Source organism: Equus asinus, chromosome 8 (genome assembly GCF_041296235.1).
Source record: "Equus asinus isolate D_3611 breed Donkey chromosome 8, EquAss-T2T_v2, whole genome shotgun sequence".
Classification (NCBI taxonomy): Eukaryota; Metazoa; Chordata; class Mammalia; order Perissodactyla; family Equidae; genus Equus; species Equus asinus.
The window spans coordinates 100,199,054-100,225,258 of NC_091797.1; the positions used below are offsets into that span (position 1 = coordinate 100,199,054).

Here is a 26,205-nt window from a genome sequence, read left to right on the forward strand (position 1 = left end):
CTCCAGGGACACAACCTGCCTCGTGGGAGGCTTCTGCTGGCAAGTCACTTCCCAGTCTGAGCCAAACCCTTGCATGACTCTCACCCTTGGAATCACTTGGACAGGAAGGTGCCTTCTGCACCTGCACAGCCAGGGACACGGGTTCACCCCATCCTGCTCTTGGGTCTCCTCCACTTGGCTCATGCGTTGTGGTTCCCAGCTCCGTATCTGGAGGGGAGGAGGGGCCCCAAGCTACAAGGACCCTCCAGTTGAGGGCTCTGTGGCCTCCATGCTCTGCTTGGCTCCCTGTGCCTGGTCCTGGGGGGAGGGAAATCCAGCAAGACAGATACCTTCCTCCAAGGCTCAGGGCTGTGAGATGAGAGGCCTCCAGGGTCCTGGTCAGGCAACTCTACCCCCTCCTGCCCCAGGGCAACTGTCCCCCAGCCTAGTGGAGTAAGGAAGGGACATATGATCAGCCTAAGTAGAAAGTCTCAGGACCAGAAACTGGATGCCCCACAGCATTTCCCCACAAGCAGACCATTTCACAGAGAAACCGAGGTATGAGGACATGGGCTGGGCCCCAAGTTGAGGGACAGACAAGAGCCTGGGAGCAGTGTCTCCCAGATCCAACCACCAGCTCTCCCTCAACTCAGTGCTGCCTGCCAGCTGACCCTGAGGACATGCCTTCCAGCTGACCATATAGGATCTGGCCCACAAGGAGCAAGGCCTGCAGGGAGCCCAGATGTCTCATGGCCTGATGCCAGGCCCCTCAGGCGGCTGACACTATGGCCACAGCTGGCTCTCTTACCAGCCTGCTGCCCAGTTTCCCTGTCCCCCTGCCAGTGTTCTCAGGTGAGGGGTGGGCCTGCCCTATACAGAGGCATGACCATCACTGCCCACCCACAGATGGGTGCACACAGGGACAAGAGACTGTGATAGGATCCAGTTTATTCTGCCTTGGGAGGGTGGTCCTGAGAGCGGCAGGTGCCACCCTATCCTGGGCAGAGGGAGGGCCCGAGGACCAGTTAAGGCCAGTGGCAGGAGAAGCAGGGGGCACGCAGCCCCTGGAATGCGGTGAGGCCAGGCTGAGGCCCGGAGGCAGCTGTGGTAGGCTGGGGCAGGTGCCCCTGCTGCCCAGGGTGGAAGGCACCGGGCTGGGACTGGGCCATGGCTACAGGGCCGTGGACCCAGGCCACACAGGCACCCCGGGAAGTGGGTCATAGGGTCATGTGACATGGAACACGAAACACAAGCACATGGCTCGTGAATAAGCATATGGACAAGTGGGCACAGATTCACAGGCCAGAGGATCACCCAGCCTCAGCCGGATTCATGGACACAACAGTGTCACACAGGCCACAGGAGACACACAGCACTATGGGACAGGTGGACTTAATGGCCACAGGGGCCAGACCCAGGCCACGAAGTGCGAGGGTCAGGGGAAGGGGGCCTTTTGGCACGACTGCACTGGAATCGTGAGAAGAGGACAGTGGGGGCTTGTCTGGAGGCACCTGGGGACGGCCCCCACGCAGACCCTCAGAGCTCAGTCCGTCTTCCACACTTTGTTTAGCAGCTTTACCACCTCGTCGTAGATGATGAACACAATGGCCACGTCCAGGCAGACCCGGCCCAGGCGTGGGACAGTACCCTTGTAAAATCTGGGGAGAGATAGGATGTGAGAAGGCAGGTGAAGGGCAGTGCCTCTAGAAAGCGGGGTAGGGTCCAAGCATTGGAGAAGCAAGAACAGGGACCTAAATGTAAGGATTCTCTATGGGATGGCCTGGGGCTGGCAGGGGGTTTGGAGTGAGACCCAGAAAGAAGACCAGGGAGGGCCTGGGTGGGGACAACAGCTTTACCCCTCCCCTACTCACGCCTTGAGCCCCTCGTTCCTTAGGATCTGCAAGCCGCAGTCCCACGTGTTCCGGTATTTGTGTGCCTCCAGGCCCTGTAGGACATGAGCACGCCACAGGGCTCAGCACCCAGCCCCTGTCTCAAGCTCCCCTCCCGCTTCCTAACCCCACTCCCACCTGCATCCGGGTCTTGATCACATCCAGAGGAGTGTTCCCAAATACACTCGCTGCGCCTGCGATAGCTCCGAACACCCCAGTGATGAGCGGATTCATGGGTCTGTTGGGGTTGTCCCCTGGATGGGGGTGGGGGTTGTGGTCAAAAAAGGATGGGAGAGTAAAGAGGATGGCTCTCAGGCTTGGGGTGGCACATGGACCAGGGCCTGCGAAGGTGGGGGCCCCAGGGGTGGGGCCCTGGTGAGGAGACCTGAAGAGGAGGAGCCTGGCCCCAAATGTCTTAGGGCCACAAACACACCTCGGTACCAGTTGCGCAGAGAGGTCATGACAAAGAAGCGGATGGCTTGGTTGGATCCCTGCTTCAGGACGGTGGCTGTGAGGCCCTGGTATGTCCCCTTTAGCCCTGGGGACAGGCAGGCATGGGGGTCACACTGGTGCCTCCCAGGTCCCAGCTGGGGATCAGGGAGAACCACGGGCAGGAGGGCCAAGGAAGGAAGGGGAAGTGCAGGTTCCTTCCAGCCTGGCTGAGACCCTGGACCCCACCTGAAGAAGGCCGGGTGGCTCACCTTGTTCCCGCACAATCTCTCTGACACCATGGAAGAACCCTCTGTACTTGGGGTTGGAGGAGGTCTGGTCGTGGATGAACTTCACCTGAGAGAGAAGAAAACAAGGTGCTAGCCCAGGGCACCATGGGAGGACACACCTGGCCACGCGGCTAGCAGGCCCAGAGTCCACCAAGGTCAGGCCAGGGTTGGAGGTGCAGCTCTTCCCCCTGGAAACAGGGCCACCCAAGGCTGCCATGGAACACGACACCCCTGGAGACGAGAGAGCCTGCCTTACTAAGGAATCTCTGCAGTTATGTTTGCTGGTGCTTCCCACAGCTTAGACAGCAAACCCCTGTTATCTTATGTTTTCTGTTTACAAGTTTTAAAAAACCTTAATGCTTTCTCGTTGCCTTCAACACAGAGTGCAGCCTCTACAAGAGGCTCTTCCTGAGGGCCCCCTGCACACCGTGCTCCCTCCTGCCGAGACCCTCCCCACCTTGATGGTCTCCATGGGACACACGACCACCACGGCCTCCGCCACGCCAGCGCCCAAGCCGCACAGCAGCCCGCGTGTGCTGTCCAGCCGTCCCTGGGCGTCTCGCATGTGGTTGCTGAGGAACTCGAACGTCCCGAATCTGGAGGCGGGGGGCAGCGGGGTGAGAGGGTGCAGCCGCCCGGGGCTTCTTCCCCCTGCCACCCGAGCCCCTCACCTGACTGCCGCCTTGGGGATGGAGCCGTAGAGCAGGGAGCTGAGGCCTCGGTACAGGCCCAGGACGCCGTGGCTACGGACAGTCTGCCGCACGCAGTCCCCTGGAGGAGGGGGCGGTCAGCGACCCCGCGCACTCGGGGTCCGCCCCCGCAGCTACCCGCGCGAATGGCCCTCCGGGGTCGCCCCTCCTCACCGATGCCCCGGTAGCGCGGGGGGTGCGAGCGCTCGTCCAGCTGCAGCTGCGTCTTCACGTACTCGGTGGGGAAGGTGATGCAAATCTCGATGCCGCCCGCCAGGCCGCCTGCGGGGAGCGGGACCCGGCCCTGAGAGCGCCTCGCGGCCGGCCGCCCCCGCCCCGCCCGCTGCCCAGGCCCCTCCCCCGCCCCGGCCTCTGCGCGCGGGGAGGCCCGGCCGGCGCCCCACGCCCCGCTCCCGTGGTCCTGGCGAGGCGCGGAGGGGCGACACACGGGCCGAGCCCGGCACGCCGCTGGGGGCCACAGCCGCGCCCCCCGCCCGATCCGGAAGTGAGGCGGGGCCTCGGCGTCCCGGGCCCATCCGGAAGGACGGCGGGCCGGGGGTCCGCGCCGCGGCGGAGCCCACCTGCCAGGATCGCCTTCCCCGGGTGCGTGAGCTTGGCCTTCCCGGGCGCCGGCGCGGCGGCCGCCAGAGCGCGCGGCGCGGCCATGGCGGGCGAGCAGGCAGACACCCGACGTCGGCCTCGGGTCCGAGCCTCCTGCCTTGGGCGCTCGGTCCACGGGGGCAGCAGCAGCGGCGGCGGCGGCGGCGGGTTATGGTCTGGGGGGCGGGGCGGCCGCGTCAGCTCCCGAGCTCCGCCCCGCGTGGTCCGAGCCGGGCCCCGCCCCCAGCCCGCCCCGTGCAGCCCGGGAAACTGAGGCCGGGGCGGGGCGCGCCGAGGCGGAGACGACGACCCAACCAATGCCCGAGCCCGGGTGTCCGGAGAACCAAGCGTGGTGGGGGCGGAGGCACGGTCCTTGGGAGGCGGCGCTGCCACTCGGCCTGGACCGGGGGGTCAAGGTGCAGTGTGTAAAACCCACTGGGGCATCGAGCAGAGGGCGGCGTGGGAAGGAGCGGATCTTGGGGTCTGCGCCAGGAGCGACAGGACCGCCGGAGATCGGGGGTGGAGGAGAGGGGCAGACCCTCCCCGAAACATGTGGGTCTCACCCCATGCTTGCTGTTTGAAGGCTGTGCGGATACTACTCCCCCTACGGGAGTGAGAGTTCCGTGCAGTGCACACGGTCGGGAAAAGGCCCTAATACAGCCCGGCTGTATCCCCCGGACTGCCTTCCAGGGCACACGCAGGTCCCCCACCCCCACAGAGGTCTCAGCAATCTTTTGTCCTCTCCTACCCAACCATCACCAAGCCTTGATAAACCAACTTTAATATTCACAATCGGCAGGAGGCTCGGAGCCAGGTTATACGTTCAGTTGTGTCTGCAAAGCGGCCTGGAGGGGGCAGCTCTGCCAGTGCCGAATGAAGAGAGGGTGCCCCTCCCGCCAAGCGCCAGGGAATCCGTGCGGACTGGAACTCCCTAGGAACGCCTGGCTCCAGCCAGAGGGCCTGGAGGCAGAAGTTGACCTCCCTGGGCCGGGGGCTGAAGCTGGTCTTCTCGGGCAGTCAGTGACTATGCTGGCCTCCCCAGGATCCAGAACGGCTGGGAGGCTGCCATCAACGGGCCCCAGCCAAAATAAAGAAAGTCCAGGTGTCCCCGCCTCCCCTCGGGGTCCTCTGTGCTTCTGGGGTGATGCGGTCCTTGGTGAACTGGGTAGAGGGGGTGTTGCTACTGAGCACACAGGACACGCTGAAGCCGTACACCAGAGGCTGGGTGAAGGCGGGAGTGGAAGCATATCCACAGGGGAAGCGAGTTGGGCCTGGGCCTGCAGCAGGGCCTGCAGTCAGCATCAGCTGCTGGCCTGCACAGGGAGAAGCTGAGGGTGAGCAGGGCTTCTGCCCCTGGGTGGCCAGGGGCCCAAGGAGCAGGGTGACAGACCGGCCCTGACCACCCAGAGGCTGAGGCACCTGATAGAAGGTGCCTGGAGGAAAGGGCTGTGGGAGCTGCTGTTATGGGGCCAGCCACAATGGCTAGATAGGCTAGAGGGTAAGCTAGTCCCCAAATGGGACACTTAGCTCAACTGGCTGGGTCTCACTCATGCCCATCAAAATCTAAAAAAATTTTAGACTGACATTAATGGTAAGTGGGCATAATGATCCCAAAGGAGGACACGGTAGGAGCCTTGAGACCAGGAGACGTGCTGTGTGCTCACACCACACCCTTAGGCTTGTGTTAGTCCCACGATGCACTCCAGGACCCAAGAGCCTCTCTGTGCAGTGGGCAACAACCGAGCTGTCTGCTCAATGGCCATGCCATCCGGGCAGGCTCTGAAGTGCAAGCTAACAACAGCCTTGCTGCCTGGGGGCCAGGATCACACACAGCAGCAGCTTGAAGCTGGGCAGTTGCCAGGCACAAGAAACGGGCAGGAGCACCCCCCTGGCCCCAGAAGGCAAGTGCCCTCAGAGTAGGGAGGACAGTGGCTGTGCCTTTCTAACATTCCTGGATCACTGACCTTCTCCACATTAGGCAGCCATCATGGTCTTTCCAGCCCTTGCCCTGTCCATACCCCCGCCCCCCGCCATCTGAAGCCCAGCCAGGGAAGGATGGTGTGAATCGCCCTCCTCCCCTCCCCTTCCTAGGTGACAGGGGACTATGGGCTATGGGGTGCTACCTACCAAACAGGAGAAGGGAGGGCTCCACCACACGCTCCTCTTGCTTGTGTAGACTCTCTAAGGCATCCAGTCTGTCCACCTGCAAAGAGGCAAGAAAACGTGACCACCTACCTGACAGGACGAGGGAAGTCTGGGCCTGGAGGTGAACATGGGGCCGGAAGGCAAGCACCCAGCCTCCAGGAGGATTAGAGCTGAGAACGGGCACATGGGGCAGATGCTGCACCGGCAGCGAGCACCACCTCACTCCACGAGAAGATGAAGCCTCTAACCAGACAGAGATGGAACGCCCTGGTGAACCCCAGCTGCTGTCCTAGCCCAGTGCTTTCCAAGTGGGCTCCTGGCTGCCAGGAGCAGTGGCCAGGAACTACAGGCTTTGAATGTGGCATTGATCACAGGGCTGAGTCCTCCTCTGGACACAGGGACACTGCCAGGACAACACAGCACTTCCTGCTTCCAGCCAATCTAGGCTGCCAACTCCTAAGGAGACCTGTCACCTGACACCTAAGACCCTCGACCGGGCAGTGTGGATGTGCCACCTGAGAGGCAGGGGCCATGACAACCATCTGAGGACAAGCTGCTCCTTGACCTTCCTCAAGGCCTTCACTGGGCGCTGCCCCCTGGAGTGCCCATAGGCTGGTGCAGACACAGGGACAGGGAGGGAACAGAGTGAGACTGTGCCATGGGGGCTGCAGGGCAGATAGCACCCATGGTGCTGGCAGGGGCTACAGCAACCGTACATCTGTGACCCCCCCCAAACAAGCATCAGGGTAAGAAATAAGAAACAATTACGTGTCCCCTGTGTACTCAGGTCTGGGAGAGAAGAGGCCAGGCGCCAGAACCCCAGCAGAGAGCCCTGCCACTGGCCCTGTGCACTCCCCTCTTCCTCCCTCCACAGGACCCGGGTTGAGGTGAGGAAGGAGGAGGACAGCCGTGGTGGACTCGCAACCTGTCCTCTCTGCCTTCAGCTGGCCGACGCCCAGGGCTGAGGGCTGAGCTGGGCTTGCACCCTCCACTGGGAGAGCCCTGGGGTGGGAGGGTTCTCAGAGGGACGACCCTCAAGCTTTCCAGATGAGTCAAGAGGTCTGGAACCAAGTTCTCCTGTCAGGAAGGGGCTGTGGCTTTCTTGTCTGGTCCCCTCTGCCTCTGTGACACAGCAATGTGTTCTGTCTTCTGGGCCCTAACCCAAGGCTGAGAACCAGCCCACACCCCACCACTGCCAGAGAAACCCCTCGTAAGCCCTCTCCTCTTCCCACCATGACAGGCACCTGGTCCAGTGCTGGCAGAGGCACATGTGGCAGCATCGAGGGCAGGCGCTGTGGCAGCCCCTGCCTTCCAGGCCTCGGGGAAGTATCTGGGGCTAGGGGCAGGGTCCTTCCAGCAGGAAGGCAGCTGGAGCTCAAGCACACTGTACCATCCTGGTTTAGCTGTGTGGCCAAAGTGCTGACCAAGGTGACATGGCTGCCAGGATGACCTCTATCATCTGCCACAGAGAGGAAAAGTGCTCCCCCAAGTCCTCGAAGGCCCCCTGGGAGTCCAACCCCTTCAGCAATGAAGGTCCGAGTGGGCCCAAGTTCCTCTTATGCTAAACCATGGGCCTCCACTCCAGGAAGAGATTCAAGCCACATTCATCCCTCTTTATGCAGGGGCTCAGAACAGACAGACTGCTCCCAGGTTCAGACACCTTAGGGATGGGAAAGGCAGCCCATCATGGGCAGAGCAGTTCTCGCAGACAAGCTCCATATAGCACAGGCACCTATAGGAGGGAGCTGCTGTTCGCTGGGGCTGAAGAGCCACGGCCCCTTATAAATCCAACTAGCCCATGTCCCCTGGCAGTCCACATGGCCAGGGCTGCTCCTCCCCTGCCCCTGGTGAGTCTCAGGAGGCCACCCGCTCAGAAGTGCTGTACACATGGGACCAGACTGCACTGCAGTGGTGCCTCCTGCTGCAGCAGGCCGAGGGCCTTGAATGGCCCCTGGGACGGCCCTCACCAGGAGCTGGGCAGCTCCCAGGAAGCTCTGCAGACAGCAGGCAGAGCAAGCCCCTGTAGGCCAAAGCTGGCTGCACGAGAACTTTCCCCCCTTCCTGTTTCTTCCCTAACCCCCACATTAACCCTGGGAAGTCACTCCCTTCGGTCTCACACTGAAAGAAGCCTCAGGCTGGTGGCTTCTCGGCATTGTCAAGCCTCCCATCTGGCTGGAAGGTGAGGTGTATGGCTGGATGGGCAAGCAGGTGCTGCTGAGAGACAGCTTTTTCTGTGTTAGAAACAAACCAGACCAGAAGACAAGAGTCTCTGGACGGTGACTAGAGACAAGAATGCCTAGGGCTATGACACACAGGAAGAGTTTTGAAATCAGACACTACCACCCGGTTAAACAACTCATCTGCTTGCAAAGAAAGGCAGAGTGGGATATTAGGGATGCCAAGTGACATATGGAGTGGCAGAAGCGATGTGCTGAGACACGAGTATGGCCTCTGGGCCAGGGAGATGTGGGTCTGAGCCCCTCTTCACCTGTCAGCTTGGGACTGGAACCCCAGCGTCTGCAGTTGTAGAGGGGATGACCATCTACCTGTCAAGGTGTTACAGGATTAAGTGTTAATATTCCTACTAAGTGCTCAGCAAAAGGGGTCTACCACAACAGGTTCGCCAACAGCTGCACCCCCAACTCCTCCGGCGGCGAGATCTGAGGTGGATGGCCCACATGGAGCCCACGGTTGTGTGCTGCAGGCTCTGCCAGCTGGCCCCCCACTGCTCTCACCCCATGAAGCCCTCTGGCAGTGTGCAGGAGAGCTGCTGCAACGGGAAGTGCTTAGTTCTATCCAGTGCCCGCATGGTGATTTTCTAGAAGAGGTAAACACTTGGCAGAAAACCACTCAAGTGTGAAGGCAAGAGGCCACTCCTGAAGGCAGCCGGGGCTGGTTGGGCAATCTGGGTGGCCCCCAATGGGCCACCACAGGGACTCTGCAGACAGGGGCCACAGTCACAGCCGTGCCACATGGCGGCCAGGGAGCTACAGCAGAGCCGGTACTTACTTTGCTAAGGTACTCCCTCATCACCTGGATGAAGCAGGGCACGGCCAGGTCCAGGAGGTTGTGTCTCCAGGCCAACTCTAGCACCACATCTGGGGAGAGCAGGTTGTAACAGGCGAAGAGAGAGGCCGCGAAGCACTCCCGCTTGCCCTCCTCCAGGAACCACTGCAGCAACTTCTCGGCTAGCTCAGCATCCCGGGACTTGGCAGCATGCTCCATGGCGTCCCACAACCAAGGCAGACGCACAGCTCGGGCCCACCTTGCCTCCTGCCACCTGAGGTACCTTTTGAGCTATGAAGGCCCTTGCCCGCAGAGGAGTCCCTGTGTCTTGGCTGCCTTTTGGTAGGATGAAGTACCACCTCCAGGAAGGCTGTGGAAGGCACTGAGCATGGTCTCATCTGCTGCACACACACGGGTGTAGGTGCCCTGTCCTGGGAGACAGGGACTCTGGCCTCAAAGCCAGAATGGCATGCAGAGGGCATGTGTGGGGCTGCTCAGGGAGTGGGTGCTGAATGGGGATGGTAACAGCACCAGCAGTGCCTGCTATGAAGGCCAGACTGCTGTGTTTGGGCCAAGAGTCAGTGCTATTCTTCCAGACTCAACATGAAGCAGCCACGACGGACAGGTTAGTGCTCAGGAAATAGCAATTTGCCTTTTCTTCCAGACATAAAAAACTCTATCAAAATCCCTAATTGTCCCTGTGTGTGGGCCAGCTAGTCCTCACCCGACCGCGTCCTAACACGCTCCCTCACACCCTGCCTGATCTGCTGTTCCTCAGCAGCCCCAGCCTTCTGCACACAGTCCCAGCCCCTTCTGCTCAGCCATCCTCTTGAGCAAAGTGTGTACAACGCAAGGTGGTCACCCCTGATGGCTGACTGCCCATGGTGCTTTTACACCCCACTTCCGCAATGGGGAAAGTACACTTCTGGTGGCGTGCTGTGACCACCCATTCACCTGGGACTTCCACCCAGGGCAGCCCACCTGCCAGAGCACTGCTGACACGTGTGTGTGTTGGGGGTCAGTTGCGGACCCATGCATTGTGGGCTCTTTAGTGCCACTCTGGCCTCTACTTACTAGATGTAGCACTGCACCCCCAGCTGTGACAACCAAATGTCCCCTGGGGGTCAGAGTCACCCTGGCTGAGAACCACTGCACTGGAAAGTATGCCAACCACTTTCTGCCTGTGGCTTTATCCTTCCAGATTCTCTTCCTGGTGCCATCACTCTGGGTGGGATCGCTGGCTGGGAGAGGATGGATGCCCCTCTGTCAGTACTTGCAGCACCAAGTGCTCACTCCCTCACTGCCTGAGTGGCGAGGAGCCCATGCATTCAAGACCCGGCTATGTCCCACGGCAGGAAAGTGTGGCTGTGACCCGCCACCCAGGGGCAGCTTCCCTCCAGTGTGCCTGAGCCCCGAGGCCACCTCCCAGGGCCAGTACCTGGGCACCCTGACATGTAGTCTCAGAGCTTCTGTGGCATTTCCTCTCAGCTCCCTCTCCAAGGGCCCTGTCAGCACCCCAGGAAGGACCACAAACACTCTCACTGAGGGCAAGGACATGTCATGTAATAGTCCCAAACTGGAGGTAACAACTTTGGGTGAGGCTTGACATGCCCCTGATATCTAGTGGTCTCTGGCCTCAGCCTAAATGCACCGAGAGGGAGGCGCCTATGCTGGGTAGTGGGTGGCAGTTGTGTATGTCCTGGGAAGGTGCTCAGGAATGCCAAGGACAGCTCTGGGAGTAAACCCCTTAGGTCAACCTCATGGCCTGCAGAGGGGTTCCCGAGGGCTCCTGGCGGAACCCTTGGAAATCAGCTTGGCAGTGCAGCATATTACAAGGGCCCTCTTGTGAAATGCACTCTACCCAAGTCGGGAGATGCCAGGGCCAGGCAGAGCGACAGTGAAGCCTCAGGGCCTGGGATCTCTCAGGCAGCCTACTCTGACCAGCAGCTGCCCAGAACGGGATGTGGACCCAAGCATGGCTCTGAGCCGCTGCTCAATGGCAGAAACAAATACTTTGAACATGATTTTAACTTAGGTGTTTTTATTCCCCAGATCTCGACAGAAAGTAAAGCAAGTGCCCCGTGAACACTGCCACACTGTTTATGGAGAGAGAAACTCACGAATAACTGCCAAGAAAAGAATCAACTCCGTGAGAGCAAGTCTTTTGATTGAAATAATTTTTTAAAAGGCTCTATGTTAACGACAGAAAATAATTCTCTACGTTGCTCCCAACTCTAACTCCATGTTCCAAAAAAGCTCCCTTTTTTTTTTTTTGAGGAAGATCAGCCCTGAGCTAACATCTGCTGCCAATCCTCCTCTTTTTGCTGAGGAAGACTGGCCCTGAGCTAACATCTGTGCCCATCTTCCTCTACTTTATATGTGGGACGCCTACCACAGCACGGCTTGCCAAGCAGTGCCATGTCCTCACCCGGGATCCAAACCAGCCAACCCCGGGCTGCCGAAGCGGAACGTGCGAACTTAACCGCTGCGCCGCCGGGCCGGCCCCCAAACGCTCCCTTCTTAACTTCACTCTCCCTCTCCTGCCATGAAGGTCTCCTGGTAGGGGCTATGATTTTCCCCACCCCGCAAAGCATCAGGAGGCACACACGGGTGGGTAGGGAATGGCGAGACTGACCTTGTAGAGATGGTCTTTCTTGCAGAGCGCCACGCTCTGGGCCCACCAGCTGCTGCCCTTGTACAGATAAGCAACAATGTGCCTGAACTCGATCAGCTGGTGATTCTCCAACCGCTGTGCCAGGGCGATGTTGTCAAAGTTGTCATATGCATCGACAGACGCTCTCCTAGGGTTCTAGGAGAACACAGCCTTTCCATGGGTGAGGGGACACAGACAGCAGGCACCCAGAAATTACTCAGTGGTGGTTTCTGCACCACGGCTTCAGAAAGGCCCCTGCCCATTTACTGATGCTGCCCCGTGGGGCCCACACTCCCTCTTGTGCCAGGGCAGCCTGCTGAGAACACACCGGCCAGTGCAGAGAGGGGCTCTCCAGATCCTGAGCGCCCAAGGCCAGCTGTGCAGGTCCCTGGGCACCTGCCGCCCTCTGACGGGGCCCCTTTCCGCACACTCACCTGATAATCCTCCTCTTCCATCAGCAGGTGGTTGAGCGCCTCATTCACACTCTTGTTGTTGTGGCCCTGAACTGACCACAGGTAAGGCTTCACCAGAGGCAGCTGGCCCGCCTGACATCGGGAGAACGGTCAGGGCACTCAGACAAGTCGTCACGGGATCACTGGGCTGGGGGCCCTTGATGCCCTGACAGGCCAGTGCGTAAAGCTCAGCTCCAGGTCTCCTTCCAGACACCTAGAACTGACAGGCCCCACACGCACTCACACACAAAGGGCTGCTCGGGTTACTCAGCAGACATCAATTTCACCATGGACATTCTGGCCGGAATGCAAAACTGTACTGAAAACTAAGCAGTTCGATATGTTTAATCTTTAAATTGGCTGGGGATCAATTTCAAATACGGTTTATTAAACTACTACTATTCAGATGACCTTGGCCCAACATACCCTTCTCTGGTCCCTGGGTTCTGGCTGACTCACTTTTGAAAAGAAGCCGACCGTCCGGGTGTGGTCCAGCCGGGGCGCCAGCATAAGCCGCATGTGGTTGATGAGCAGAGGTCTGTAATCCACATGGAACTGCAGGGCTTTACAGCAGAGTTCCACATCGGCAACCTGCAGGTGGGGGCAGAGCTGAGGGTCAGCCCGTGCCCATCTTCAGCCCCACTTGCTTGCCTCAGATGCCACACGCTCCACACCTCCTTCAGGTTTTTGCTCAAATGTACTTTATTATTGAGGCTGGCAGTGACTGCCCTTTATAAGACTGAGCACCTCCTCCTGACACACCTGCCCTTCCCCGTCCCTGCAAGACGTCCTTTTCCTCAGCACTTGCCACCGAAGACCTAAGAGGCAGGTCTTTGTTTCCTGCCTCACCCGAGGATCTGACATGGGCTTGATGCTCAGCCAGTGTCTGCTGAGAGAATGAATGAGGAGGAACGAGCCAGAATACACCCAATACCAAAACACAGTTTTATCCAAGCAAGATTCCCCTAACCCTCCTCAGGAAGCTCAGTCTGAGCCATAAGCTAATCTATTAACACGTCACATCACGTCCCCACTGCTCCCTGGCAAGATGCCGTGGTGCTCAGATGGGCAGCCCTGGTCAGTAGGGGAGGGCTGAGCTGCTCTGGGGTGACCCTGTGCTCATGGGAAGGCTGTCCTCCCAGGCGTGCTGACTGCAGGGCCTGGCATTCGGAGGAGAGCAAGGCGGTTCCTGCCCTCCAGAAGGACACGTGCCAGGTTGGCGGTGATGAACGTGTCTGGGGGAACATGCGGAGGTCCAGGGGTGTGTAAAGGGCACTGCAACACTAGAGCCATGCTGGGGGGAGGGGCTGGGTGCAGTGGGAGCCCTCCAGCCATGCTGGCTTCAGATGAGCCACCAGGAATGTGGGGCTGAGTGACGTCTGCAGACGGAAAGGTGAAGGAAGGGGACTGTCCACAGCCTCGGCTGGTACTGTACTCTCACTAGTTACTGACAGCTTTACCCTCCTCTCCACTCTGACTCGGACATGCCCCTCTCAGACCAGAGCACTCACTGTCACCACAGATTCCGACCTAGATTGGCCACGGGGTCCCTAGCGCCCACCACTGTGGATGTAGAGGAGAGCAGTGACCCTCCCCACCGGGCATGCTTGCATTGGAGCTCTGGAACCTGTCGTTCTTCCAGGCTGGGATTCAGACTCAGCAGTATGAGGCCAGATCAGGGTCTCCAGCCACACTAGACAGCTAACAAGCAGCAGGGCCTGCTGGCACATAAGGTGGGGTCCAGGGGCATGGGCAGTGGGGCTGGCGTTCACCTTCCATAGAGAGCTGCCTCCTCTGCCCCAGTGGCAGGCCTTGTGCTAACAGCACTTGTAGGAGGACTACGGGACGAGACAGCATAGTGTGAAAGGGCAAGCCCTTCTCGCTGAGGCTCTCCACTGGGGGGGCAGTGAGCCCCAGGGAGGCCCCGCCCCTCTGCATGGCAGGAGAACTGGCAGAGGTGGTTGTCAGCCGGCTCCCCACTAGGGTAGGCAAGACCATGTGCTTCCCCAGCCTTCTGAGCCAGTCTGTGCAGCCTTCACTAAAGCATGGCCAGATTGCCCCGTGTCCCTCTGGGTGGACAGCTCAAGATAGAGCTTGACTTGCCATGCTCCCTTCTCAGTGCTGCAGTGACTGCAGGGCTGGATAAGAGCTGGCCCAACACGGACACATGTTATGTTGAGCTGAGCTGCTGACCTCGAGGGCACCTGGTGCCCTCAGGATGAAGCGGTTTCATGGCCCTCTGGAGCATCCACTGCTCCTGTTGGGGCACTGATGTCTGCGCAGCAGCCCCTCCGCAGCGACGTGCCAGGACAGAAGCACCAGCAAGGCCTTGCCCACCTGCACAGCTGGTAAGGATGGCCACTCCCAAGCCCATGGTGCGTACATTGTGCACCTCATTTCCATGGAGCCCTGGGCCCGGGGACAGGGCATTATCTCTGTTTTGCAGAAAAGCAAACCAAGGCTCAGAGATTCAGCAAGAGTGTTCTAGCTCTTGACACATACTGCACAACCTGTGAGAAGCACTGATAGTACGCCAGGCACCTGCCGTCAATCACTTGGCAGGCAGGAAACATTGTCCATTTGATGGGTGGGATAACTGAGGGTCACGGTGATGACACCAGCCCAGAGTGACAGAGACAGCAAATGGCTGAGCCAAGATGCAACCCTGGTCTGTGTCAGCAAGGCCTCTGTCCGGCCCTCTACTGCCCAGCCTTGTTGCCAGGCGATTCCAAAGCCCTCCTTTGTGTCCCAGAGTGGAGACAATGTCCCCTCTGCTGGGCCACCACAATAGCTAGTGTCCTCCACCCTGCCTCTCCTCCATGTATGAGCTGACAAGAGGGTGTCTCCCCCATGGCATCCTCTGTCAAACCAAAACAAGACCTGGCTGTCAGCTGCACTAACACTGCGGTCCCACATGACAGTCTCATCTGAGAGTGTGTGTCATCAGACCCAAGACGCCACGCTGACCTCCACCTCTCCTCAGGAGTCCACTGAGCCTGAACGCCATCAAGGCGGACCACACTCAGGTAATGGGATACATCAGCTGCTGGGACGACAATGATGCCCTGACACTGCTAAGAAGCAGAAAACACTGCCACCTCAACCATGGCATGCCATCAACTCTAAGATGCACTCTGATATCAAAAAAGTTAAATGTGAAAAAAGCACACCAAGAATTAATCAAACATGGGTTCTCCAGCATGTTTTTCGCATGCGCAAGGGCACAGGAACATGTGATCTGCCCACCCTTCTACCAGCAACCTGCAGACCCCACTCATGCCAGGACGTCCTGTCAGACGGTCACTGACTTCACACACCACCACACTTAACAATGCAGATGTGCGTGACCTCCGGGCTGACTGTTTTGTCTAACAGCTCCCAGTGAAGGCAGATGCTGAGACCTGGCTGGGTGCCCTCCTACCTGTCACCCACACCTGCCCCCTGCAGCTGTATGTGGAACAGAAGGCACAGGACAGGCAACAGTTTGCGGTCCCTAACCCAGGCAGAGGGGAGCCCACACCTCCACCGTGGGAGTGGCAGGACAGACACAGTCAGAATGCTACCTTTCACTGACAGACGGCAGACAGGAGAGACCTGTGGGCAAATTATTTATGCAAGGCCACTGGGACAAAACAAGGACATTCAGTGCAAGAGGCCCAGAGACTGAGGGCAGAGAGCTGCATCCCCTTACCTTCTACCACATGCACAGAGCTCAAAAGAGGACAGGTCTGGAGGGCGGGCCCACTCAGAGACCAGAAAGAAAACAGCAGAGGCCTGCTTGGTGCTCACACTCAGGCCTGACACCTTCCAATAGCTTCTGGCAGCTGGTGGAACAGCTTGGGATCCTGGTCTAGTCCAGGTAGACTACAGGAGGTGGCACCTCCTGGGAAGGGTGGGGACCCAAGGGCCAGGAGGCCTGAGATCATGCCTCCACCTGGAGGGTGTTCACTGCCCCTCTGTGAGGCGCCTGTGCTCCTCTGGAGCTGGCAGTTTTGAGGGAAGAGACACTAAGGAAAAATATTCCATATGATGAAAAACATGAAACAACACAACAGGATGGTGGCAGACAGGGTCTGGGGTTGGGTGCCCTGAGCCAACGGCAGAAGGAAGAGCAAACACCAAGGGTCGGCTGTGAAGGACCCAGCGGGGAGTGAGCTGGGAGAGTGTGGTCCTGGGAGGCCATAGGGGCAGGAGGGGCAGCCGGGGCTGCAGTGCCACACTGTCCCCATCCTGCCTGCAGCCTCGCTGTGGCACCTTGGGCCAGTCACTACCCTTCCTAAGCGTCAGTTCCCTTTGTGCAGACGGAATCACCACCACCTGCACAGAGGATGGCAAACATCACACAGGAGGAAAGCAAACTGGCCCCGGGGTGCACACATGAGAGCTCATCACACCCGCCCCAGGACAGGCCTGGCAGAGGTGGCAGGAGCCAGTGCTGCGTGAGCACTCTTACCTTGGCAATGATGTCCTTGAACTGCCCTTCTCTCCAGGCATCTGTAGGGTGATTGATCATGGTGAGCATGGCGTTGTCATACTCCTCACACTTGTCACAGAGGAACACCAGCTGTGCCCAGAGGTGCGCCTGCTCCACAGCTCTCAGCACCCGGCAAGATGGCCACGGCCGAGGGTCAAGCTTGTGCCACGTGTGCACAAGGCAGGCAGAACCTTGAGGAGGGCCGGATTACCTTTGCGATGTTGACACGGGACCAGAAGAGCTCCAGGTGCTCCGGCATCTTCTGCGGCTTGAATTTAGGGTAGAGGATGGCCAGCTCTGTGAACATGCCCACGTGGGCCCGCTCCAGGCCCCAGTCTGCCTCCAGGAGGGAGATCAGCTGCTCAAAGTAGCCCCAATCCTGACAGACCAACAGCCAAGCTTGGGGTAGGGGCAAACACACCCGACCACAGCCTCCTTACAGCAAAGCCCATTCCAAAGAGAGGGAAGGCGTGCGACAGCCACTAGCCCCAACTCCCTCCTGGTGGTGCACTCTGGTTACAGCCTGCCCAGCATGCCTAAATCCTGAGTCTGACTGACTCCCTTCATATTAATGACCACAAGCCTTGAGGGTCACCCCTGGAGCACGGTTTCACACCCTCTTCACTCCCTGTCTTCACTCTCAGTAGATAACCTTGCTCCTGCTTCACTGAGAAAATGGAAGTCATTAGAAGAAAATGCCATGTCTACCACCTGCCAGCATCTGCGCCCACGTTCTGTCTATAGGAACAGGTCTGTTCTCCTGCTTGGAACCCGCCACAGCCTGGAGCTCTAGGTCCCACCGCTTTCCACCCACGGTGGTCCCCGTTCTCTCTCGGCATCAACGTCCCTTTCTACAGCTTGCCTTCAGCAAACTTCCTGCTAATTCTCCTGTCCTAAAATGCCTTTTCTTGACCCCATGACCCCTACCAGCTCCTCGAAACAGCAGTTCCCATTCCTTTCCCTGTTCTCGCAAGCCCACCCGGTCAGGCTGCCTGGTCCCCAGGACTCATGGTCATCAGTGTCCTCCACCCTCAGTTCTTCTCCTGTCACCCGCCCAGCACCAGGACCCCACTTGGCTAACCACTCCCCTCTCCTGGGGACATCTGTCCAGTGGTTGCTCAGACATCACACTCTCTGGGGTTTCTTCCCTTCTTTACTGTAACTCATGTCAGAGGGCCCAGGGCTCAGGTTGTGGCCTCTTCTATATCTACACTCACCCCCGGGGGATCCCATCCAGCCTAGTGTCTTTATATACCATCTATATATGTCAACGGTTCCCATTTTATTTCTCTAGCTGGGTTTCTGCACTGAAAACCAGCCCCTATTTCTCACTGCCTGCCTGACACCTCTACCTGAACATCCAATTGGCAGCTCAAACTTACTACAACCAAAACTTAATTCCTGCTCTTCCTGTCACTCAGTCTCTACCTCTCCTCTCCCCATGTCCACTGATGATAACTCTCTATTTCTAGTTGTTCAAGCCAAAAATAAATGGAGTCATCCTTAACTTTTCTCTCACTCCACACCCAAAACACTAGCATATGAAGTTGGCTGCACATTCAACCGCCCCCACAAACCCGACCACGTCACCCCACGCTGGCTGCTCTCTTGGCTTCCACCTGCTCCTCCGTCTGCTCACCCCTGAAAGAGTCTGTTCTCAGCATGCAAGCCAGAATGGCCCCCTCACCCTCAGGTCCTACCATGAGTACAGCCTGAGTCCTTCATGAGGGCCTGTGCCCCTGACTCCTCTCTCCGCCTTGAGGGCCCTTCCTCGAATACTTGGCACGTTCCTGCCTCCAGACTCTGCCCTGCCCGCTGACCTTTACCTCAAATATCCCCATGATCAGGCCCCTCGATTTCTTCAGGTCTCTGCTTGATGTCATCCTCTCCCTTAGCGCTACCATGACAGCCCCGTTGTGAAGTTCCACCCAGGAACACCTGGTCCCTAGAGCTGCTCCATTTCCCCCATAACTCATCACCTTCAAACATGTTTGCTGCCTGTCAACTTTACTGAATGTAAACTCAACTGAATAGGGTTTTTTCTGTTTTGTTCACTGATACATTGTCTAGACTCTGCCAAGCAAACAGAGGGTGCTCAAACATTTGCTTAACAAATGAAGTCTTCTATTTGTCAGCCTCCAGACTGCTTTATTACTTTCTTTGCTTTACAACAAACATGTAAAGTACATGTCACTGGAAAGTCACTAAGCCTAGCCTGACATTTTGGACGTTGGTGGCATACACGCACTTTCACAGGCTCCCAGGTCCCTCGAGCCCTGTGGCTAAGCTCCCTCCAGGCTATTGTCCCCTCAGTGAGGGGCTGGGGCTTGAGTTCCAAGGGGACAGTAACATGGCTGAGCAAAGTCAAATCTTCAGTCTGCCCTGACGGACCCTACCTGGTCTGACCACATAGCTCTAGGACTCCCATGCGCATATGCCCAGGCCCTCACCACACTGATGTCTGTCTGTCAACCACTTGACAGCAAAGCATAACTACAACACCAACACCCTTCTAAAGGTCTTCCTGGAGTTCCCTCTCCTGGACTCCTACATGTCCCCTGTCTCTAAGGCGTTCCACACTCACACTCTCTGTGGGCCACATGCTCTGAGGAACTAGGGTGTGGGCAGTCACCTGGCCATGAGTGGCCTGGTATTCTCAGTAAGTTATCCAAGGCTTGTCTCCATGTGCAAGCCATGGCCTGGGCTTCTGAAGGTCCAAGGACACAAGAGGAGGGAGAGTGCTTTTAAAAACACAAATACCAGCCAGCACGAGGTCCAGGATATCTAACACACCAATCTGATTTATTTTATAGACAGGCTGTCTAGCACATGAAAGGATTTTCCCATACAGACAATGCTTATTTGTGGCTGTAACACTAACAGAACAAGTGCTCCTTTATTTACAGCGTTTAGGTGTTGCTCGTCATCTCTACTGCCAGTGGAAATCATCTCTAGCCAGAGACTAGTTACCTGGTAATAGTGTATCAGTTCCTCCAGCTCATCTGCATGAACAACGATGTGAAGACCACACAGTTGTGCAAGGCAGAACTCCTGCCCATTCACACAGGCAAAGCACACCTAGGGGAGGCAAGTGTGAGTGTCCCCGAGACAGGGTACAGCACGACTGTAGCTGGCTACTGGGGATGCAACTGCAAATATAGAAATACCAGCAAGTGGGGCTTTTGAAGTTTGATTCTGAACAAGTAGATAATTGTAAGGTGAGCTGCATGAGACTAGGAGAAAAAATAGAACATTTCTAACCGGCAGGCCAAGGGGGTGTATGAGTTTGAGACCATGGAGAGAAGAGAGCTCATGCATTACTTCCAAACCCTGAGATGTGGAGGTTTGTTTAGGTGACAAGAAAGTGATGCTGGAATTTCAGGTTTGTGGTTTGAAAAAGGTTTAACAAAGCTCAAGGATAAGGGTCATGAGAGCATACGTCACCTGAGGGCTGTCTACACAGGAGGAGCTTACTTTAATAACTTTTTCTAAACTGTGCTTTTGTTTCAGGCACTGTGCAGCACACACACTTAACGATAAGTGTTAAGAAGTGACGGGGGCCGGCCCAGTGGCGCAGGGGTTAAGTTTGCACGTTCTGCTTCTTGGCAGCCCGGGGTTTGCCGGTTCGGATCCTGGGTGTGGACCCAGCACCGCTCAGCACGCCATGCTATGGTAGGCGTCCCACATATAAAATAGAGGAAGATGGGCACGGATGTTAGCTCAGGGCCAGGCTTTCTCAGCAAAAAGAGGAGGACTGGCAGTAGTTAGCTCAGGGCTAATCTTCCTTAAAAAAAAAAAAAAGTGACAAACCCCCTGTGCAGAAAGGACTCAGGAGGGGCCCTTGAGCTGCACTTCTTTTGAGGGCTGACCACAGATAACCCCTCCCTCAATGCAGAGCCGGGTTCTTGCGCAGTTTCCCCACCTTCTACACACAGCACGTGTTTGCATGGTAGGCAAGGCAAAAAACGCAGGGAAACAAAAACAGTCACACAACCCACAGATAACCAGTCGTGACCTTGAAACATGACCTTTGCTCACTACTCTGTGCGATGTACACCCCAGCACATGCCAGCTCTCTCTTACAGTCACACACAGAATGGAATTACACTGGACATGCTGCTTACACCCTGCTTCTCACAGAATACTGGGAACATCCTCTCCCGTAACTGCTGATTCACTCTGAACAGCAGGGGAGAGTCACAATATATACACCATTTAACGAAGGCCTTGATAGTGGACGTTTTCTAATCTTTTATTAAACAATGCTTCAGAGATTCACTGAAGCTAAATCTTTTGCACATCTCTTTACAAACTTTTTCCCACTCACTGATGTTTCTATCAGAGAGCTTCAAGACGACTTGCCCTACCAATTCACCACAAAAGACCAGCAATGTCAATTGACACTGATTATGCTAATAAAGTGATATGATTCATTAAAATATTTTAAGTTATGACACTATTTATGATGCTGATAATTCCATGCTATTAAGACAACTTCTGGGAGCTGATTGGTCCAACATGGGGTTCTGTGGGTCTTTGCTTCAACCACAAACACTAGCTTACAGGGTTCTCTGAGCCACCCCAGAGGACTCAGAACCCTGCCTGGATGAGGCAGCCATCCAGATGCCTCCCACTTGGGACCAGGGTGCAGAGCACAGAAGGAAGGAGGAGGGAAGGCTTGGCAGACTGGCGCTCTCCTGGAGACTCTCCGAGCTTACCTCCTTCCACGTCCACGTGCTCTTGGCCTTGGCGCTGCTGTCCACCGCTGCCTGATACTCCCCGAGGTGGACCTGGTTGGAAGCCAGGTGGGCAAAGTTAGAAACACTGCTGTAGAGCAGCTGGGCAGCCTTGTACATTCCCTCCTTGTAACAGCGGTCTCCAACCTAGGAATAGTCAGGTAGCTCTGCAGAGACAGTCTTAAATGGGAAGATTCCTCAGAGCTCGTTTGAAGTTTCTAAGTAGCAGGGATATTTTCTGTTTTCAAAGGATGTGAGCATCTTTCTGATCACACAGCAGCCTGGGCCACCACAGAGCTCCTGGAGGATGAAGCGTGTCCTCAGACCCGCTCTCCATTTGCCTGCTCCTGCATGCACCGGCGGTCACCTCCCACACCTGCACCCCATGGGCCAGGTGCAGAGCAGCGCTCCTGTGCTTCCAGACTGCATCCTTCCTCCTCACTAAACACTGGGGAATCTCATGCCGGGCATCGCCTGCCAGCCCTCATTCTTGCTGCCAGCCACAGACCTGTCTCATTCCCTGATGGCTTTAGCTTTCTTTGATCTCCTCTGCTCTGAAGACCTTGTGTCCCTCATGACAACAGCCAGTCACTGTTAGAGAGCTGCCACCTCTGCGAACTCAGGCACAAGAACCCACTCTCCGCCTGCCACCTCCCCTCCTTTCCAGCACCCCAACCCCTGCCCCACCATGCCCATCTGTGCCTGGCCTACGCTCCTCCCGGTGGCACTCCTTGGAAACTTCCTCAGCTGTACTTGGCAGTACTCGCTCAGCCAAACCCCAGTCTTGCTTAGATTACTTTTCTGTTGACTCCACACCTGGAACTGAGGAGCTAAACACAGACAGCTGAACCCCGAAGTGCCACTGGTCTCCCCTGACCTTGATACTAAACGCAGAGGAGCTCACAACACTAGCAACCCTATTCCCTCAGCCAGATACTGTCTCCTTGTCAACCATTTCCTCTCCTCCTCTCCTCCAATCTCCAATGGCTCGAGTTGAGGACTGGGCTTCCGATCTCCTGAGGAAACAGACACAACCAGAAGAGCCCTCGACACGCACCGAGACGTGCCTGCCCCTCACTGCGTCTATGGTCCTCACCCAGCCACCAAGGCCAGCCCTACTGGTACACGTGATCCCAGCCCCCTTCCCTGTTCCAGGTCAGCATCTTCAAGCCCCTGCAGTGATTTCGCCCTCTGTACTAAATTACTCTCATAAGCTTAAGGAGCTGCTGTTATTTTTCCCAGCTCCAAACCAAAACAAACCACTCTCACTCTGACCTCAGCTCAGCTATCGGCTACCATGCTGTTTCTACTGTTTCCTTTAGATCAACATTTCTCAGAAGAGGTGCCCTTGTGTCCTAAAAGCTGTCCCCAGTCTCTTCTTGTCTTCTCTGGAACACGCCGCATCAGGCTCTTGCAAGCTCCCCAGCAGGGTCATCACTGCCAAGTCTCCAGTTCGCAATGTGCGGCGTCTGGCTTCCCCATCAGTCTCCCTGACAGATGCCTACTGGGTCCCTGGAAAGCCCTCCTCTGCCCACTGCTTTTCTCCCACTTTCCTGGCTACTTTGCATCTCTACTTCTCCCTGACCCTGAGCTATGGGGTACCCTGCTCCCAGGCTTCAGGTCCCCTCCCCACACACTCTTACCCTGTGAGCGTCACCTGCACACTGAAGGCTGCTGCATTTACGGCTCTAGTTCAGAATTCTCCTCGGAAACCTGACTATTATATCCAGCTGGGCAGACCCCCTCGGATGTTGAGTAGAGATCAAACTTGTCCTAATGTGAGTCCTGACTCCCCCCAGGGCAAGCCTTACACTCTACTCCCCACGATAGGAAGCACAAGCCCATCTGCCTAGTCCAGGCCTGTCTCATGCTCCAAAGCATGTAGTCGCCTCGCTCCCTCTTCTCGCAAGCACTCCACCAGCAACCCTGGTAATGCCACCAAACTCATCAGAAGCTCTCTGCCACTCACCTTGACTGTTCTCTCTGAGCTATCATCAACTCTTGTCTGCTCTCACTGCTTCTGCCTCCGTCCTTCAGTCTGTTTTCAGCATAGCAGCCAGAGGGGTTCTGTTAACACCTAGATCAGATGACATCCCTCCCCTGCTCAGAATCCTCCAGTCTCACCCAGAGTGGAAGCCAGAGTCCTGCTGATGGCCCCCAAGTCCTAACAAGTGATGCCAATAACCGCCTCTCCCGACCCGTGCCCTCTTTGGCTTGAACTCCAGGTCCTATGGAATTTGATCACTCTGCTTCAGCTGTCTGGCCACCTCCGCACTGCTCCTGCAGCACACTCAAATACTCTCTCACAGGGCCCTGGCACTGGCTGTTCTCTCTGCTCTCAGGGCTCCTCCCCCAGAGGGATGCAGACTTCAGCACTCACTTCTGGGACACCTTCCCAGCCACCCTGTCTAGAAAAGCACCACCTACTTTCACACCCACCACCTGCCCTAACACTGCCCACACCCTCCCTGCTGCACTTTTCTCCTTTCCAGTTACAATTTAACATACCATGCATTTCTTGAATGGATCTTAAGATCCACAAGGGCAGAAATTTGACAGGTGCACCCAAAGCCCCTACCCCGCCACATGGAAGATGCTTAATCAAAGTTTGTTGAATGGATCAATAAATGAAGTACTGCATCAAAGGGTATGATTATCTAAGACCCTTGCTACTGGCAATACAGGGAAATGCAGGGAAAACGAGTTAAATGGTATCACAGAAATGCAGTCAGCAGAAGCCAGACTATGGGAAACATACAAAACAGGCAGTGGGCTGGATCTGGCTGGTGTGTACTGACTGCCTTGGAGAACTGAGGAAGGCAGGAAGCATGCCTGACCTTGGGGCCACCACGAACAAAGAGGCGAAGAACAAGACAAGCCATGTGTGCTCCCCAGTCTGGCCAGTCGCCAGGTGAGATTTAACTTCTCTGTGACCCAGGGCAGTCCCTCTGATGATCCTACTTAACAGACTCTCCAGCCAGGAGAATCCTGGTACAAATTTAGAGGGAGATTTTGGGCAAGGTTTTGTTTTCTAACGTTTTTATTAATTTGCTGGTTACAAAAGTAACTGTAAAAGTTATGGTCGTTGATTTAATAAAAAAGAATTTGGCAAACACGGGCAAGTAGAAGGAAAATAATATTACAATACTGCCCAATTCCATATCTCAGAGTTGTTCACTGTCCCCATCTTGGGTGTTTTTCCAGGCTGGTGTGTTTATTATATTGTACATGCAGGTTTTCACTCTGCTGGAGCTTACTTTCAAAGATTTTTCTATCACAAACGAGGCTCTAAATGCTTGCAATGGCTGTATTATATTCCATCAATGAATGCTGTTTAATTATTCCCTTCTGCCAGACATTGTTTTCCAATTTTTATTAGCATAAATCATGCTGCAATGATTAAATATTTCTATGTAAAGCTATCAGGACCTTTTCTACTTTCCTGGGATGAATTTTTATATCTAGACTTACAAGGTCCATGATTAGGAATATACATATGTTTAAAATTTTTATGCATTAGATCAACTGATATTTTCTTTATGCTTTCTTCCATCGCTATATATATGCTTAAAAATTCCTTCCTCACACAAAGATAAATACTTAAAAATTTTTATTAATAAAAAACCAAACTTTTACCTTTAATTCTTTCTTCTGGAATTTAATTTTGGTTACAAAATTACATGACAGACTTTTAACCTCTTTCAAAACTCTAACCTAATTTCCAACAATTTGTTGGAATTTATTTTGACATAAAAAATCCAAAGTGCACTTGCGTGCTCTTTATTTCAACGATGCACGTGCATCTCCCCAGAAAGGGGCACCTGCGCTTCCTGCACTTATAGTGCACTCCATTATCCCTAGTCTCTCTCCATCACTTTTCCCAGGGCTAAAATTTTATCCCTGGAAACAGCAGACTTTACAACTATTTAGATCTTTACTCAATGTTTTTTTTTGCTAAAGTTTATTTAACATTTTGGTTTTGTTCCTATTTAAAAAGGAATTTTCTTCCATTATGTTATCTGATAACTGCTGCCATATGGGAAAGCTATTAATTTTCAACCTCTCTCTTCAATCTGGCCAGTCACGTCACTCAGTTCACTTTGGTCCAGTGGTGACAGCTAGAACACTGCACTAGTCCCGAAGCCTTCTTTTCTAGGAAAATCATTCTGATGTGGACAGCTAGGGGCCTTAACTTCCAGACCAACGACAGTAACAAGGGACTTATTCACTGCATGGCTTGTTTCCAGCCATCACAGATCTGCACCGCTCTAGGGAGCAATCCCTGCACCTGCCTGCAGCAGTCACAGTCCCTGGGGGCACTGCCTACCTGCTGGATGTGGGCATCACTGGGTCCATTAATACAATCTTCTAGCTCAGAGAGATGGCTGGTTTTAGCCAGGGCAAAAAGAAGTCCAGTCTATATATAAGATTCACGGCCCTTTTTCCTGGCCATCTGCAGGAAGTTAACCAAATCTTCCCAACTGTCTAAAGACAGAAAACAAAACTAGGTTAACCCAGAGCTGCTAGGTTCAGATAGGGGACTCAACTCCTCCCCTTCTGTCCTCAGCCAAGACATCTATTCTCCCGCTTTGCATCGCTGAGGGCTCGGGCTCCAGGTAAGGTCTCGAAGGTCTTGGACTTGGCCTGCCAAGCAGAGCCCTGTCCCAGGTGGGAGAAGGGGAGGGGACAGAACCACACGGGAGCTGCCCTGGGGATGGGATCCTCCATGTGACCAACCAAAGACCTCCCCAGGAGATGGATGCTTACTCCAGCCACCGGAAACGCTGGTGCCACAAGCAACTGGGAAGGCCCAAAGAGACTCTGAGTCCAAGTCTCTCACCTCAAAGTTATTACAACAGTGAT

At 55.8% G+C, this 26,205-nt stretch overlaps 1 protein-coding gene across 3 annotated transcripts; it reads right to left on the reverse strand.

The window, feature by feature from the left end:
• Positions 1–907: 907 nt before the first annotated feature.
• Positions 908–25,798, reverse strand: SLC25A1 (solute carrier family 25 member 1). Of its 3 annotated transcripts, XM_044775471.2 has the most exons (16): positions 25,670–25,798; positions 21,325–21,396; positions 16,586–16,985; positions 12,592–12,723; positions 12,115–12,225; positions 11,663–11,836; positions 6,004–6,079; positions 3,858–4,052; positions 3,451–3,558; positions 3,259–3,358; positions 3,045–3,183; positions 2,570–2,654; positions 2,302–2,406; positions 2,007–2,122; positions 1,851–1,924; positions 908–1,637 (listed from the first exon to the last, which is right to left on the reverse strand). In XM_044775471.2, exons 3-16 carry the CDS (start codon positions 16,652–16,654, stop codon positions 1,523–1,525), a joined length of 1,599 nt encoding a protein of 532 aa, XP_044631406.2. In that variant the 5' UTR covers positions 16,655–16,985; positions 21,325–21,396; positions 25,670–25,798; the 3' UTR covers positions 908–1,522. The 3 variants fall into 3 exon arrangements, with proteins under 3 accessions (XP_044631406.2, XP_070372743.1, XP_070372744.1); XM_070516642.1 differs by lacking the exons at positions 21,325–21,396; positions 25,670–25,798 and having other exon boundaries at positions 16,586–16,626; positions 16,818–16,887; XM_070516643.1 differs by lacking the exons at positions 11,663–11,836; positions 12,115–12,225; positions 12,592–12,723; ... (1 more) ...; positions 21,325–21,396; positions 25,670–25,798 and adding an exon at positions 9,031–11,285.
• Between the last annotated feature and the right edge of the window lie 407 nt (positions 25,799–26,205).